The 16,537-nt window shown below is 52.9% G+C and overlaps 1 protein-coding gene across 1 annotated transcript in view; it reads right to left on the bottom strand.

The window, feature by feature from the left end:
• The window catches only part of MEGF6 (multiple EGF like domains 6), a 73,411-nt gene extending 56,874 nt beyond the window's left edge, over window positions 1-16,537 (bottom strand). The window contains exons 1-4 of the mRNA XM_084495125.1: window positions 15,370-16,537; window positions 13,800-13,934; window positions 11,146-11,255; window positions 5,373-5,477 (exon numbers count right to left, since the gene is read on the bottom strand). Of these exons, the coding sequence (XP_084351251.1) occupies window positions 5,373-5,477; window positions 11,146-11,255; window positions 13,800-13,934; window positions 15,370-15,455 (436 nt within the window). The 5' untranslated portion in view covers window positions 15,456-16,537. The remainder of the gene's footprint in view (window positions 1-5,372; window positions 5,478-11,145; window positions 11,256-13,799; window positions 13,935-15,369) is intronic.

Raw genomic sequence — 16,537 nt, 5'->3', positions numbered from 1 at the left:
TAAGCATACCACTTAAATCTCTAAACAAACAAACAAACAAACAAACAAAAACTATTTCAGTCTTCAAAGCATGGGCTATTCTACTTTGTTGTCACTGTTTATTTGTATTAGCATGGGCCATATGGACTGGATTCCCACCTCAAATCAGCAACGCAAGTTTTCAGCCCCTCCTGCTTACAAACCTCCTTGAGAAGCCTGTGATGAAGGCACCTGAAAAGGGCAAATTTCAGGTATAAAGCATCAGAAATCATCTCCTTTGTGAAACTACAGATGGCCACCAACCACATGCAGGCAGAGCTGGAGCAGCTTGGTGATCTGTGTGGGTACAGGCGAGGCAAAAGGCAGCAGCTCTGGGTCCGACTGCATCCCGAGGGCTGCAGGACGCTTGGCTTTTCAGCTCATCTGTCAGAACAGACAGCAAGAACACCACAAATGTGTTGCTTTGCTGAAGGTTGGCAGATTAGGTGTGTGCTGGAGGGCTGGCCATGCAGGAGGGAGCTGGTCCGGGCTCCCTGGCACCCACAGCAGGGCTGCCTGCTGCTCCAGTGCTGCCTGCAGGGCTTCCAGACCCAGCCATGGTTTTATTTGCTGGAGTGAGGGGGGCAGAAAGACAGTTAATGTGCACTCACATACACCAAACTAGAAACACCTGTTGGCATTCAAAAACAGTTTTTTGGCTGCCTTATAGAGACCGGGGATCTAACAGGTGTCCTTGCAGCCAGTGAGAACCTAAAGGGGGTTGCAGAGGCCCCGTGAACACTAAATTATGCAAAGAAAAAACGTCTGCACAACCATGCACAGCACGTGTGTCTGCGTGAGCAGGTTTAACCACAAGAAACTGAAGTCCCATAAAATTAAGCACGTCTGGGAGGAAATCAACCCAGCGAGGACTGGAAAATCTCAGCGCAGAACAGCCCCGGCAGGTCGGGTGCTCCCCAGGGCACTGCCCATGTGCCCGGACCCCGGCCCTGTCCTGCCAGCTGGACGCGGCCCCGCGGCCCCGAGAACAAAGGAGCTGCACGGGCACAAGCTCGCAGTGTCCCGGGCTCAGCCTCTGAACTCCGGGTCAGGGACTCGCCGATCTATTTTCAGAGACACCATTTCTCATGTGAGTTTTGTAACAGACTTGGCAGTGAAGAGCGATCGTAACAACCCCTCCTTCTGGCCGGTGCCACCCTCGACGTGTTTGAGGGGGCTGCCAATGGAAGATTTTCCTCCTCAGTTATCAGATGACTTAGTCTGGTGAAAGGCTGCACAGAACAGCAAGCTCCAGCTCCAGTTAAAAGGAAAAAAAAAAAAACTTCAGAGGACAACAGGAATGCACAAAGCACCCAAGCACTTGAATTTGGAGCGATGGTATACAGCAAGTGTCCTCCCCTCCTCACATAACTCTCATTAATTACACCTCTGGAGCTGCAGTCCTCAGAGCATCTTCCTGAAAAAAAAAGTATTTGCAATGACTGGAATCTCAAAAGATAGACGTTTCTTGAATTATTACTTGAATTACACTGCAACACTGAGACCATACAGAAAAGGAGAGTGAAGATGGAAACACAACAAATGAAGCAAAATTAAAACCCATGGCTGCAGTGGAGATAAGGAGTTCCAGAATCTGGTTAAGAGATGTTATCGACTATTGCAGAGCCTTTAAAGGAGGCCTCAGAGAAGGCAACACATAATGAATAAAAAAATGCTTTTTCCAACCTTTCCAAAACCAGAAATTGAAAGCATAACACACTGAAGATTTACGACAGACTGTGTTGCATATTTAAGCATAAGATAATTCTAAAAATTCCAGGAGGGTTTACAGCAACGCTTTTCTTTCCTGCTTCTCTCTTTCCCACTTTCTCAGACTGAATACTGACTTGGTCCTGCACCTTTTTAACATAGTAATAAAGATCTACATGAAAATTTCAAACCGTTGCAGTGCCAATGGAATGATTCCTCCTTCCTTTATTCGCCAAAAATCTCAGCAGAGCGCCACAGCTCATCTAAAGGACTCAAGCCGTGCATTTTCTTTCACCCAATATAAACGATAACGAAATCCTTCATTCTCAAGTTCAAAGGAAAGGCCTGACCCAACCCAGGGAAAGCTTGAACAGAACAAAGCAAGCCATATCCTGATCTCACGACAGCCTTTAGGACATCAGTCTCTCCCACCAGCCGTTCCCCTTCAGCCACCACCAGGTTCCTTCACACAAACCTCTCGGTGACGCTTTTGCCGCATCACTCGTGGGCAGAGCCACACAGCTTTAAACGTGTCAGCATACACCCAACGGGCTTTTTGCTGCACTCTAGTTAACCTTCAGAAATTCCAGCTATATAAACTGTGAACTTATTCTGAGTCCCATGCATCTGCACAAGGTTTGGAAGCGGCAGCGCTGCGGGAAGCGTCCTGCGGGCACGAGGGCAGCACCAGGAGCCCCCTGTGCAGGCACCAGCCCGGCCCGTGGCTGCAGCACGCTTTCCTTTTTCTTCAAAACTCCACAGACATGATTTTTTATTTTAATTTTTATAAATAAACCCCTGCACAACCTTGGCTCGCTTCCTCTTGCTGACTTTTTCAAAGAGCCCGGCGCTACCTGCGTGCCAGCTGCTAAATACCTCGCCTTTGGCCGATGGACAAGCAGATAGTGCAGGACAAGCGGAGCTTTGCACAAGCTGCCCTTGTTCCATGGCCTTTCTGAGCCAGCCAGAGAAGTGATCCCAGCCAGGCACCACTACACAGCGGGACTGCAGGCTCGAGAAAGCTCCCCTGGGCTCAGGCACTTCTCCCCTCCCAGCAGCAAGGCAGACCTGTGAACCAGCAGGGTGCTTGCTAAGAAAAGTATCTCGGCTTCGTGGCTGCTGGAGAAGGGCTCTGCCTCGTTTAGCCTGGCTGTTATTAACAGGGGAATCTGTCCAATAAATTGTCGGCCAAGGAACAATTGCTGCTATTTAACCTCACAAACGGATTTTAAATTGGCCTTGCGAACTGTGAAACTATGAAACACCAAACACAGGCTCTTGCTGTTGTTCCAAACGTGGCGCTGGGAGCTGCTTGGGCTGGGAAAGTCACGCGAGCTGGAGCACGATTCGGTGAGCACACACCGAGGTGAGGGACTGCAGAGAAAGAGTGCCCAGGCAGTCCCACATCCTGCAGCTCGGGGGATGAGGGAGGACAGCACCTCGGCCCCAGGTCGGGCTGGCCCCGTGCTGCCTGCCAGGGTAAACAGCGGGTGGCCGCGGCCCCAGGCTGGCCAGCAAAAACATCCTATGATAAGGGCCTGTTCAGGACGGAGAACGTCCTGCTTTTCAAGCAAACATTTCTGTATTTCTTTCCAGAAAAGAAGCGATACCATTAGGATCTGACACAGATTTCTGGGAGACGAATGACAAGAGCGTCGTTCACCCAGGGCTGACTCGTGCTGCGTTCATCGAGCAGCCTCCAAAGCCTCCAGACCACATCCAGACTCACTCCAGTCAAATGCTAACCAGCTCTGTTTGGGGGAAGCATTTCTCAAGAAGATAATATGTACTGAGAAGATAATCCCACCTGTGCCTGGCACCGTGGGACTGCCAATGTGAGCTGCAGAGCACCGAGGTGGCCCCATCCCATTCCCAGCCCTGCTGCCAAGCAGCCCTGCAGAAACCCACGGCAGAGCCAGAGCATCCACAACCTGCTGTTGTCCTCCCTGTCTGCCTCAAAAAGCTTTGGAGGACAGTAAAACCTAATCCCCAGCCTTCCAAATCTGACCCAAAGCACTGACTTCAGGCTTCTCCTCCAAGGGGGGCAATGTTTGTAAACCCACAGACATACTTTCTTCCTCTCCCAAAAAAGCCGCTCATTTCCCTTTTAAAGAAAACGTTTGGGGGTCTCAGAAATGTGCTCCTTATTTTCAAAGCTGCAACTAATTATAATTGTGGGAATTGCTGAACATTTCCAAATGCCAATTTTTTTTTTTTTACCTCTCAGGTTCTGTACGGGAAGACATCTGATGTTTATTTTATTAATTTGCATGACAGAGGCTAAGACAAAAAAATGCATGAACAATTTAGGGACTTTTTGCTTCCTGGAAAACCCTGCAATGTCTCTTCTGAGCCTAAGCAGTACGGGACCAAGTACATCTCTGAGAAGTAGCTGTGCTCCAACCCTCCATGGGTCAAAGGAAGAGAGAGAAGCTGTGCTTTACATCGTGGCATTAAACTGAAGATAGGAGAGTGTCACCGGCTGGATAAATAATTTGGACTCGCACTGCTATTATGACTGCGGTTTGACTGTTTTAGAAACAAAGCAAGAAAAGCAAAACAAACAGGAAATTATTTTTAGGCGAAGCAGTCTTCTTTTCATCTCAGCTGAACTCATCGAAGGGAAACCACTGCCACCAACACCGCCCCGGGCAGTGAGGGCACGGAGCACGAGCACCAAGGGACAGCAGCCCCAGGGGCAAGACCTGTGTGCAGGGCCTCAAGATGACTTTTTTTGGGGTGCTCATCACAGAATTGGGGGCTGGTGCCACCACTGGGCATGGCAGGGGCAGATAACCATCGCACACAAACCCACACCTGGCACCTCGGGGTCTGCTGCAAACACACAGCTTGAGGTCAGGTAACGACACCGAGCAAGGGCTGGAGGCAGCCCAAAGCCAACAGCATTGAGGAGGTTTTGGCCAACCTGTGGTTGGCAGCTGATTGAGAGAATCCTCTTCCTTTATGGGCTTTGTCTAAATGAGCCTTGCGGGCCTTTTAAGCACCTCTGAGTTGATGCTGCCCCGAGGTGGGGGCTTTGGGCAGGGACTCCCCAGCCCTCCTCAGCAGAAGTCCAGCTCCTGCGGCACGCAGACCCATCCCACTTAGTGGTCACTTGCCATGCGGATGCTCTGCTGCCAAATCAAAACATCTCTGAATTACCAAACGTAAGAAACTCAATGGACTGCAAGAGAGAATTTGTGTACTGTGCAAACGTTAATTAAATAAATCTTAGCAGCCCCCAGCTAGACCTAGCTGAGGATGTAACCATGCAGTTGGTCAGAGCGCAGTTATTTCCCCTCCTGCTGTGGCAGCCCATTGCTGGGCTCACTTGGGCTGGGTTTCTGTTTGACCTGAGGTGGATCGGCTTCCTCCTGGCCCCCAGCACAGCCCCTGCGGAGGGCAGCCCGGAGCGATGGGGCTGTGCTTCACAGCCAGGCCTGATAAGCGTTTCCTTCCCAACCATCCAAACTCCCCAAACATTACTAACAGTGGCCAAAGAAAGTAGAGGGAAGATTATCGGAGTTTGGCAGATAAAACAATAGCCAGTAAGGATTAAAAAAAAAATACTGGGGTATCCCTCATTCTTTATCTCCTTCACTTCTGACCCAAAATCAAAGGAAGAACTCAAAAAGCCGACTCACCAAACTGGCAGCGAGGGCCCTGGAAGCCAGCGGGGCAGAGGCAGAGCTGCGAGGAGCCCTCGACGCAATTCCCTCCGTTGAAACAAACCCCGGCACTGCAGGCAGCTGCAAGGAGGGAGAGAGAGAATAACTCTGGCGATCAGGAGCAGAAGTGCAGCTATGCTAATAAATGCCCATGCACTGAGTTCCCAAAGCCCCGCAGCAAACCTGAATAATTACAAAAATCCCATTGAACATTTCTGAGGGGCATCTGTCCTAAAACCTAGGTGCCATAGGAAGGGAAACAGCTCCCACCTCGGGGCGAGCGCTGGCTGGGTTTCAGCTGAGCACAGAATTAATCTAATCCCTGCCTCCTTACCTCACTGGGGCTTTCTGCAGAGTAAGTGACGCCTTCAAAGCACAACAAAGCTGTCGGATGGGAAGTACAATAAAAACACTGCTTGGTTGAGTGGCTGGAGGCAGGGAGCTCGTCTCCTTCCCCAGTCCCTGCTGCCAGCTGTGCCACTCGCTAAAACAACTGGCTTACAATTTTATTTTATTTTATTTTAAGCTACTCTCACAAACCGGTCCTGTGGTGGGCTGGATGAAAGACCACTTGCATCAGAATGTTCATTGCCCCGTATCTTGTGGTGGGCAGGCAGCGATACAGCTAATTAACCTTCTCATCAGGGTTCAGATTATTTCTGCCCCCGAGAGCCAGAGATGAACCATGCAATTAACTCGCTCGCTCCCCGGCGCATGCTTTGTCCTGCCTGCACGGTGATGTGTGCCCACAGCTGCTCTCCAGCAGCCAACGGACCTCACTTCTACTCCTAAAACAACACAATGCCAGCCAGCAAGTGGGTAAAATCATCAGGAAAATGGCTCACGAGGAATCGTACCCAATCTCGTACCAGCAAGGATAACTTGCTTTGAAACTGGAGGCGTCCTTAAGGAAAAAAAAAAAGCACCAGAAGCCGCGTTCCATTCCTGCAGAGCTGGCTGGCCAGACGTGGTGTCACCTTTTGAGTGGACCAGAGAATGAAACGGAGCTAAACTGCAAGGAAGGCCGAGCAGCCACATTTCTCTGTTCTCACCCAGTGAAGTGTGAAATGAACACAGAGAGAGAGAATGCTCAATTAGGCTTTTGAAATCCACCTTTTCAAACATCCCAATAAAGCCACAAACAGGAGCAAGTTTTCCCAATGAAACACACTTCTTAAAGCTCATGAAATGCAGCAAACATTTTATATTTCCCACTAGAAAGCGCTCATCTCAGAAGTGCTTTTAGCAAACGATGCTGTGTTTGCCGTGCTTCGTTGCAGTGTAGGGACGCAGCACAACGCCTTCCTTTTCAAGTCCACTTAAAGGTTGGACAAGGCAATTTTCTCTGTTCACAGACCTTCTGTGCTGCTGGCCAGCTTCTTTTTTTTTTTTTTTTTTTTCCTACTCCTTTCTTCCTTCCTTTTTCGCCACGGGGTGCCCGTGTGCTGTGCTGGCACTGGGGAGCCCTGGCAGGGACGCGGCGCTGCTGCCAGCCCTGTCACGGTCACCTGCTTCGAGGCCCTCGTGTCCCGCAGACCCAGAGCCTGTAATTATTTCAAGTAGCTGGAGTTACAGCAGACAGACCTGGCAACCCTCAGCCTGCTGGCTCAGAAACACAAATTTACTAGAAAGAGCACAGCGCACACGGCCCAGACGGAGCTGGAGGGAGCTGGGTGCAGCCTTTTGTGGCTCCGTGCTGATGTCCCAGCTCCAGCCCTGCACGGTGTCCTTCTGGAGATGCAAAGGGTGAAAAACATCTTCCAGGGTTTCTCTATATAAGAAAAAATTGCAGGACATCTCCCACAGAGTGCAGAGTCCTGCGGGCTCCTGGCTGCTTTCATTCCACGTCTGCAGCTCCTCACACGGAATTCACGTGCGAGGTGAAACCTCTGCAGGGCTCAGCCCTTGGGCAGGACGCTGGGATGTATTTACACAGCTCACACCACAATGCAATCAGCCACAGCCTTCCCTGCATGGAAAGCTATTAACCGCATTACCAAATTTCCCACTATTCTCATTGCCCCATATATCAAATATGGGCGCTGCTTTTTCCTACAGAAACACAATTGATTTCCTAATTCCCCCCCTGTGCTAAATCTCAACATTGTCTCGTGCAACACTTTCCGTCTGGCTTGCACTGATTACGGTTTTGTCAACGTTTCGGTGAATATTACATCCTATAATTTTGCACCCTTGCTACACAGACACACCCCTATTGTAACGATGCGTGCTCTGTCGCTTCTTTTACTTGCTCAAAGCCCAGAGAGCAGATGGCATTCTCAGGAGATGCCCTGGGGACATCCAACCTCTCTATGGAGCCATCAGATGAGTGGCCCCAAGAGCTCAGGGTTCTTCATTTCCAACACACCAAAGCAAAAAAGATGAAAAGGTACCTGACTGAGAGACCTCCTGATTAAACTCGTTGGATCTGGCTGGCTTCTTCACATCGTATCCTACATTTATGGCAGAGAAATCAGCAATTACACTGGCTTCTCTCCTTACTTCCCACACGCTGCTCAGCTTTCTGTTAAACCTTCTGTACCTGCCTCCTTCCGAGTCCCCTTCCCGCTGACACCTGAGCTCCCCGGGCTCTGCGCCTTGGGTGCATTACAGCTAACACACTTAAGCCTCAGTCTTGGCTTTTTTAAGAACCTGATGAGTTTTCAAATCCCCCCTCCTCCAAAACAAAGATTATTTACTCATACAAAGGCAGCATTGAAGTCCACGCACTCACCCACCCAAACTAATGAGACAGTGATGAAATGTTGCTTCAGAAGGCCAGTTATCTCCTGATCTGATGCTTTAGCCACTTTTCATAGCCGTGCAGCCCCAGGTACCGAGGTGACCCCGTACCAGACAGGCTGCCCGGCTGGTGCAGTTCGCTGCAAGCTGGGAAACCACCTCCAGCCCCTGCCCAGCTGCACCGTGCCTGGTGTCACACACATTTCCTGGGGTGTTTCCTCCTACACAGCAAGGCAGAGAGGGCTCATGGCACTTCCCATGTCCAGCTGTGCTCCAAAACCTCCTGAGGCACTGCAGCTTTTTAGTTTTGCTCACTCTCCACATCTGCAAGAAGCACAATCCAAAGTTTTCTTTCCTTCTTTCTTGCCTCAACGCTACTAGAAATAATGCAGTGATCAAAATGTAGAGCAAGGTTCTTTCATTTTCCCTGACTCCTTCACCTAAATCACCAAAAAATGAGACTTCAGGCAATGGATCCCAGCCTGGCTCCACGGTGCCCATTTGCTGGCGATGCTCAGCCCATCAAGGCTGCCTTGCAAGGCTCACAGCACGACAGGGACAAGACAAATTCGCTGGAATGGTTCCACCTCACAGCATCCGACCACTGCAATTGAATTGTCTGCAGCGATCCCCAGCGCCGTGCTGCTGGAGCACCACCAGTGATCTCTGGAGGCATGCAGGAAGGGCCACAAATCCCACTGACATGGTTTGGCACAACCTCGCCGCCCTTCGCTGCAGCAGGGGGCAGGCGGGCCTGTGGCTGCTGCTCACAGCACCGAAAATCCACTAATGCGAATAACACCCTGGTCGTGTTTCCCTGCCTCAGCACTTCACCGATTTTACTGACTCATTTCCTCGGCCAGCCCTTCCTACGCTCCCTGTGGACCCAGAGGAAGATGTCCCCGTGCTCGCACCAGCAGGAAAAGCCATCACGCCCCCGTCAGCGCCGAGCCCCTCGGACGGGAGATCTGCTGGCACAGAAACCAGGTCCCTGGGATGGGCTGCAGATCACGGCAGCAGATCCCAGCCCCAGGAGCTGGGCAGGAGCTGGGGCACAACCACAGATTCCCGATCTGGCTTGGCTGGGACCATTTGTCCCAGTCCAGCCCGCGACTCGAGAGGTGATGCAGGGCGATGCTGCGGGAGCTTCCCACCCCGGGTGATCCCTGGAGGAGCCCCTGGCTGTGCAGAGGGGCACAGAGACGAGCTCCCCACGGCACATATTGCACCTGAGGTGTGTGAGTGCCCCTGCTTTATTCCTGGGAACTTAGGCTCGCCTGTCGCACCAGCAGTATGAAACGGGTACAGAGAGTCCCAGCATTTCATCCCCACGTGTGCTGGAGCTCCCCTGGCTCCTGTTCACAGGAGCCTGCTCCGAGCAGCTTTGCTCCCTTGTCACCTCTTCCTTCCTGCTGGGATCCCTCGCGTCCCCTGCAGGAAAACCTCCACGCAGCCACGGTTTGGAGTTCACCTGAGGTTGTTACCACTCGCTGACAGCTTGCTGGGCACTGCAGCGCTTCCTGCGGCACAGCAGGTTGGGTTCTTCAGCAGGAAGAATGAAGATTGGCTTGCTAGACACCTTTTTTTTTTTTTTTTTTTTTTTTCTTAGCTTTTTCTTCAAGCATCAAAGTGCGAGGAAGGTGCAGGCAGCCTGCCTGCAGAACAAAGGGCAGCCAGAGCAGGAGCCATTTTCCTATATTGTAGGTCAACTGCAATCAAAACCACTTCTACAATGGGTCTGGAAACTGCTGGCTTTCATCCCCCTGATGGCAAGGCAGGTTTGATCCCAAGGGCTTTGTTGGTTTCCCTGCCTATTACTTGAAACCAAAGCTGCTCATCCACAGTGCGGGCTGGAGAGCACCTCCAGAGCCTGACCCCGACACGGGGAACGCATGGGATTCTGCCTTGACAGCGACGTCTGACTGCACGTACACCTAGACAAACCTTTGTCTGATTCAGAAGATTTTATTTGGCTTTCACCTTCTCCAAAGCGAAGTTTGAGGTTCAATATTGCCCAGCTGGAGGCAGCTGCAGGCAGGAGGCGGGAGCAGCGCAGCCCCCCTCGCACACACCAAGCCCCAGTGGGAGGCAGGGATCCGGCCCGTGAGGATAATGCTGCCTCTGTCTTCAACAATAGCAACACAGAATCGTCACTTACATGAAGATTTGCATATCCATAGCCTGACTCATGCCAATCTGAACACACACGGCAGCTTCCCCGCACAGCTGGGAGGTAAATGCTTCTGCGCCTGCTCTGCAGCGAATTACACCAGAGCTCACAAGCCAACACAGAATCCCAAAGGCTCGAGTTCTGTGTCTTTGCCTCAAATCTTACCCATGCCATCATTTCACCCATGCTGGCAGCTCGCTTCCTGCTCCGTGGCTGATGCTGAGGCGCCCTGTGCTGGTCCCCCCGGGCCTGAACGCTCACCTTTAGGGTAAAGCAGCGGGCAGATGGAAGGGAAGAAGCGCAGGGACCTCCAACCTCTAGCAGGGGGCTTTCAAGATCCGTCAGTCTTAAAAGCAGCAGAACTGGGACCCGGCACACAAGCCTCTCAAAATGCTGAGCAACTGGGGGGCAGAGGAGCCCTCGCCACGCCGTCACACAGGCAGCAATTACGGGGCTGGGTAATGAAAAGTCCACTCAGGACTTGGATCATCGCTTTCCAGAGCTTCTGCCAACAGCACCACTTAAATCACCACTTTGGGCTTTAAATGTTTAATAGCGTTTGGCAGCCAGATAAATGAACGGGCCTCTGACAACCCTTTCAGGCTGCAAGGGGGAAATTCTGCAGAAACGGAAAGCAAACACGGGGCTTGCTGGGGAGCCAGAGGAAAATCTGACACACAACTCAAATAAATAAAAAGTTAAAAAACACAGACAAACAACAACACAAAGTTCCTTTTAAAGACATTGTTGCAGCATTTCCTGGAGGCACGGGACTTGAAATGAGCATCCTCAGCCAAAAGGACAGCGCTGGCGGCACCCGGAGCCGCGGGTACTTACGGTACAGGCAGCCGGCATCGCCTGCAAGCTGGGACCACCCCGGGCAGCACCTGTACGCCATCTGGTACCGCACCTCGTACACCTGCCTGTAGCCCGTGTAGTACACGGTCCTGAAACAGAGCAAACACGGCCCGGACAGCGTTAATTCCTGCAGAACTAGGGGTGCAGGCAACAGGGGTCGTAGCTCTGGCTGGGGCAGGAGAGCGGGGATTGATCTGGAACATAAATAAATAAAAGCGACACTTTTCTTCCCCCTCCCGGAATTCTGCTGTTGTGTGTATGCGAAAACTGAAACAGAGATAAAACTTTTGAAGCTGAATTTTAAAAAGCTTCCTTGGCAGAACATGAAAACTGCTCCACCAAAGCAAAGCAGACAAACAACAACAAGTATTTGGCACAGCAGATGTGCTGTACATGTCCACCCCAAATATTTATCCTAACTCATTCTCCTTGTTTGGTTTTGTCTGAATGTTGCTACAAACAGAGCGAAACAAGGGTGAACCACGGATTCCCGCGAAGGAAACCTTCAGCTCCCCTTCTGTGCCAACCAGCATATGGAAGCACAGCTGAGGAAAACGACAGCAGATACCAATTTTTGTACAAGCTGTCGACAAATTACGAAGGCAATGCTCGTGTTCCAGGAGAAGCTGAAGCAGCAGTGTGCAGTCACTGGGGCAGCAGAGCAGCTCAGCACCAGGCCCAGGTCCATGTGGATGTCCTCAGCAGGGTCTGCTAGCACTGTGGCACTGGGTGCCAGAAGGACAAGTCCTGGGGCTGGGGCAGAGCTGGTGGGATTGGGGAAAATGTGATCCAGAAGGGCTGCAAGGTAGCCAGCAGCCTCTTCCACCTGTCCTGCATAGGCTGAGAAATGATGAGAAAATGGCATTGCAAGAATTTGGAGAAAGAATAATACCAACCACAGCATGCTTCTATCCTCAACAATTCCCTTGTTTCCTATTTAAATCAGGAGAAAGTGGGTAAAGGAACATGTTCCTCAGCTCTGCTATGCTACCTACGAGAACACTTGTAGGTACATTTAGGTCAAGAGGGCTGAAAGAAAAAAATATTCTTCACTTTTCTTCCAGGAGAAAAATATGATAAACCACAGGCTCTCTAAAGCCAGTCTCTGTCAGAAATAAGGAATACAAGAAACAAAAGCAAATGCCCTCGTGGTGACAGGAAGCCTTCTTTGTTCTGTCTCTCGTGGGACAGGGAGCTGGGTTATCTGGTGTGCAGGAAGGGAATTTTCTCACCCTTTCAGGTCTAAGGGACCCAGTGAGGTCGCAGAGCTCAGGACGAGCCCTGGGCTGCTTTGTGCCCCCGGCAGCACCCGAACAACCTCACCTCCACGGCCTGGGTGAGCGCCACCTGGCACGGCCACCCCCAGGGGTTCTCAAGGAACTGCAAATATTTTGACAACCCCGACTGCCTGCGGGTATCTGGATGCCGTGGGCTGGAAAGAACCGCAGAGCAGATAAAGTATCGTCGACGTTTCTGTTTTCCTCTGTGTTTTCAGGAGTCCCTGGCACAGACAGAGTTGAATGAGCCAGAACTAATGGAACCCAGGCTTAAAAGCTCCTGCTGTGTCCTGCTGCTGGGAAATCCACTTCCAGCCCCCAGGGACAGCGCTGTCACCCCCCAGTTTGGTTACCGGGGGCTAAGCAAAGTCACCGCCTGCTGTCAGCTCGCTGGGGAAGGCTGCACAACCGGCAGCAGAAACATCGCTTTGCCAGGAGCCCCCAAAAGCACGGCCCAGGAGCTCCCCAGAGCCGAGGGACAGGGGGCAAAATCTCTCCTGGGGCAGCTTGGCTGCAATTCCTTTTATTCTCCTTGCTTTTAAAACTCCACGGCCAAACCTCGCTCTGCCTTGCAGCACCTCCAGGCTTCGCCTCCCTGCTTCTGGCAGGAACCGAGTTTTAGCACGGGGCTGCTCTGGTATTTATAATGAAGTGCAACAGAGGGTTTTTTCCTTTCAGCTCCTTGATTTACAGTGTCAAAAACGCACATTAAAGGACTAAAGGGACGGCTGGGACTGAAGAGCTCCCAGCCTTTGAAGTGGCAGCAGCCGAGGCACCTTTCATTTCAAAGTCCTCTCTTAAACACAGCCAAAAGCCGGACTCTGTTCGCTCCCTTCCTCCTGCTGCACAGATATCATCACCGAGGTAATTACCAGCAATTACAGGTTAGGAAGAATTCCTGAATTCGAGACTTAAAAGCTGTCTCTAGTCCAAGACGCTTCTTTGAAATCATTCCTGTGATATTGTAAAGGCTTGTAGCTGCTTAGCGAGGCCAGGAAAGCAGGTGGAGGGCAGGGGGAGGTGGGGGACACGGCCATTTGGCTGCCGTGGAGGGACGGAAAGGCGATGGGTCACACTGCTGCACATCTCCTCCCCCTGCAGCCCCTCCTTGCCTCCCAGCTCAGAAACGAACCCCCAATTACCTGAACAACCACAGCAATTTGCTGCTCAGCTTTCGGCTGCGGGGGCTGAAGCACGGCTTTGTGGAGCCCGGCAGTGGCTGCCCAACGGGCTCCTCTCCGGCACGGAGAAACGCAGCCACACCACCCTCCCACGGCACCAGCACGAGCTCCTCGGTGGTATTACAACCGAGCAGCACGACGCTATGGCACGAGGACGCGATGGCAGATCACCTACCTGCGCTCGTAGCCCGTGCACCAGCTCAGTCCCGCGCAGTCCTGCCTCCACACCCTGACCGTGCGGGCGTGCGCCCGGGCGCAGGGCTCCCGGCGCCCCACCAGCGCCAGCTCCGGCTCCGCGCAGACGTGTGGCCTGGCACAGAGAGACAGCGGCGTGGGGCTGTGGCTGTGGCAGAATTTGGCTCTGCCGCCCCCACGGCATCCCCAGGGACAGCAGGAAGATCCCCGGCCACGTGCGGTGTCTGCCGTAGGGAAACGCTGGAGAGCTGTCAAGAGCACGGCACAAGCTGGTGTTTCACAGGTGGGAGCCAAGAGGGAGAAAAGGCAGCAGGAAAGCAGCGTTTGTGCTGTATTTCTTTCCTAATCCTAGCTCTTCCTCAGCAAATAGGAGTCAGGAGTTTTAACTAAGGACAAAGAAGGGAATATTTGTCCCTGAATTAATGTTATGGGGCCATTCGTTACCTGGGAGTGCTTCTATTGCTTCAGACTCCCCGCAAGAGACTGTGCATTTCCACAAAAATAAAAGGTTGAACCAAGTAACTGGGAGGTGGTGGAGACTGGAGTTCACAGCTGGCATCTCACTGCCCTGGGACACTCGGTGACGCCGCTGCAGCCAGCCTGGAAACGCCCCTGGGACCCCGGCACGTTCCCCTTGGTTGTCCCCTCCCTTTGCTGGTACCTACACGCCTCGCCCCTGAGCCCTCTGCGTCTCCAAAACCACGGCAGCAGCGATGCTTGGTGCAATTTGTCCCAGTGAAGGAGGGTTTTGTGTCCCTAAAGAGCGGGTCTGTGTGCCACAGGCATCGTCAGCGGTGCCCATGGGAAGGGGCTGCACTTCCAGCTGCTGGCATTTTCTTTTCTCTGATGCTTTGGCACACAGCTCGTCTCCAGTGCCTCGTCCAAGAATCCTAAAAGTGCTTGTCAAAGCAGAGGCACAAAATCCCTTACATGGGGGGAAAAAGCAACTGAGCCAAAGCTGCTGGAAAGGACCCTGCTCCCCCTTTCCTAAACCCAAATGTCCAAAACCCTGGGGGGAGCAGCTTGCCATGACAGCACCATGCAACGCTGGGCTCATTTACCAAAGGAATGAGAGCAACCCCTGCATCCAGAGATCATCTGCTGGCAGGGGACCAAGCTCGCGAGGAAGTTTTCCAAAGAAGCTAAATGATTAACACCCAACTGGAACTGTAAAATTCAATTAAAAAGAAAGGACTACGTGCTCCTGGAGTAACGGGAAAAGGGGGGGAAAGAAGCACCGAGGAGACACAAAGTGCAATAAAACAGCAGCTCTGTGAGGAAAGGTCAAACTATTTGCACAATAATCGGCTCTTGTGCTCACACAATAGCAACACTTCAGTCAAAGACAGCGAATTACCTTCTACAAGCAGGGACTGTGCAGACTTTTAAGTTTCTTTTAACTTTAAATACATTTGGTACTGGATAAAGAACCACGAAATGACCCTCCCCAAACCCTCCCTGCACCTCCCTTCCCCCTTGATTTTAAAATCTTGCATTTAGCCTCCGCTTGGCAGTCCCCTGCCCTACAAATCCCCTCGGGATCTACTCACATGTAGGGCTGGAGTTTGGTCCCAGAAGCAAGCGAGGATATTCGCAGCGCGAGGATGAGGGACAGGGCGAGCGCAGGAGGCTCCATGGCTCCGGCTCCTCTCTGCTCCCCAGGTGCCGCCCGTGGGAGCTCGGAAACCTCGCGGGCACCTGGAGCACACGAGCAGGTCCTCGTTCCTCGACGGGCGATGCTCTCCGACACGCAGGGATCCCTGCTGGGCTCCGCCGGGCGGATTTATCGCTCCTGGAGGCTTCCTGCCGTCGGGCCGGGCTCAGCACGGTTCCCCCGTCCGTGGGACGTGGTCAGGATGCAGCTCGCCGCTGGGCTGCTGCCAGAACCAAACCTGGCTCCTCGCACCCGTCTGCTAGCGGCGAGGAGCGTGGGGCTGACCTCTCCTTCTGGCCTCTGCTTCCCGGCAAGGTGCAAAGCCCCGGGGGCTCGCTGGGGCCAGGTCCCATCCAGCAGCGAAGCCCCATGGGGGTTTTGCTGCTCTGTGGTCCCGTGCCACGCAGCCAGGCAGCCTGTACCCAGCACCCAGCAGGGGATGGATGAAGCGGGGAGCTCCCCGGGGTGTCCCCCAGCCACCAAACCCCAAGGGCTGCCCCAGCAGCAGGCGGTGAGCTCGCTCAGCCCACCTGCGGGGCCGCGGCCATCCTGCCTTCCCTCCTCGCTCCCCCGGAGACGGAGCCAGCAGCCCCCCGGCGTTTCCACCGAGCAGCCAAACTTCCCTCCTGCTTTCCCAGGTCTAGCTCCTCTCGCTCACACGCTCTCCTTTCTCCTCTCGCTGACAGCCACAAATCCCTCCCACCAGAGGAGGGGGAACCCTGCGGAACGGCGGCGCGGACGCTGTGGGTTTGTTTCCCCAACAGCCCCTTTGCACTACTACCAAGGGCAACTTCTACCCACACCATCCCAAAGCCCTTTCCAGCCAATCTAAGGCATCCTGCAAAGATTTATTCCTTCTACACACTCCAACAGAAAAAAAAACCCTGCTCTCTCCCCAAGGGAGTCGTGCTTTGTGTGCGGGGCTCACGGGGAAGGCACAGCGCTGGAAGGGCACTGCTGAAGGACCAGAGCCTCGGGGGGATGGCATTGGGCAGAGGGAGCTGGGGAGCAGGATTAAACAGCTCCCTGCCTGCTCCTCCCCAGCTCCTTGCTCTGAAGGGGAG

The sequence above is a fragment of the Aythya ferina genome (genome assembly GCF_964211825.1).
Source record: "Aythya ferina genome assembly, chromosome: 21".
NCBI classification, from domain to species: Eukaryota; Metazoa; Chordata; class Aves; order Anseriformes; family Anatidae; genus Aythya; species Aythya ferina.
The sequence above is the reverse complement of the archived record's forward strand: the minus strand, read 5'-3'. Positions and strand labels throughout refer to the sequence as shown.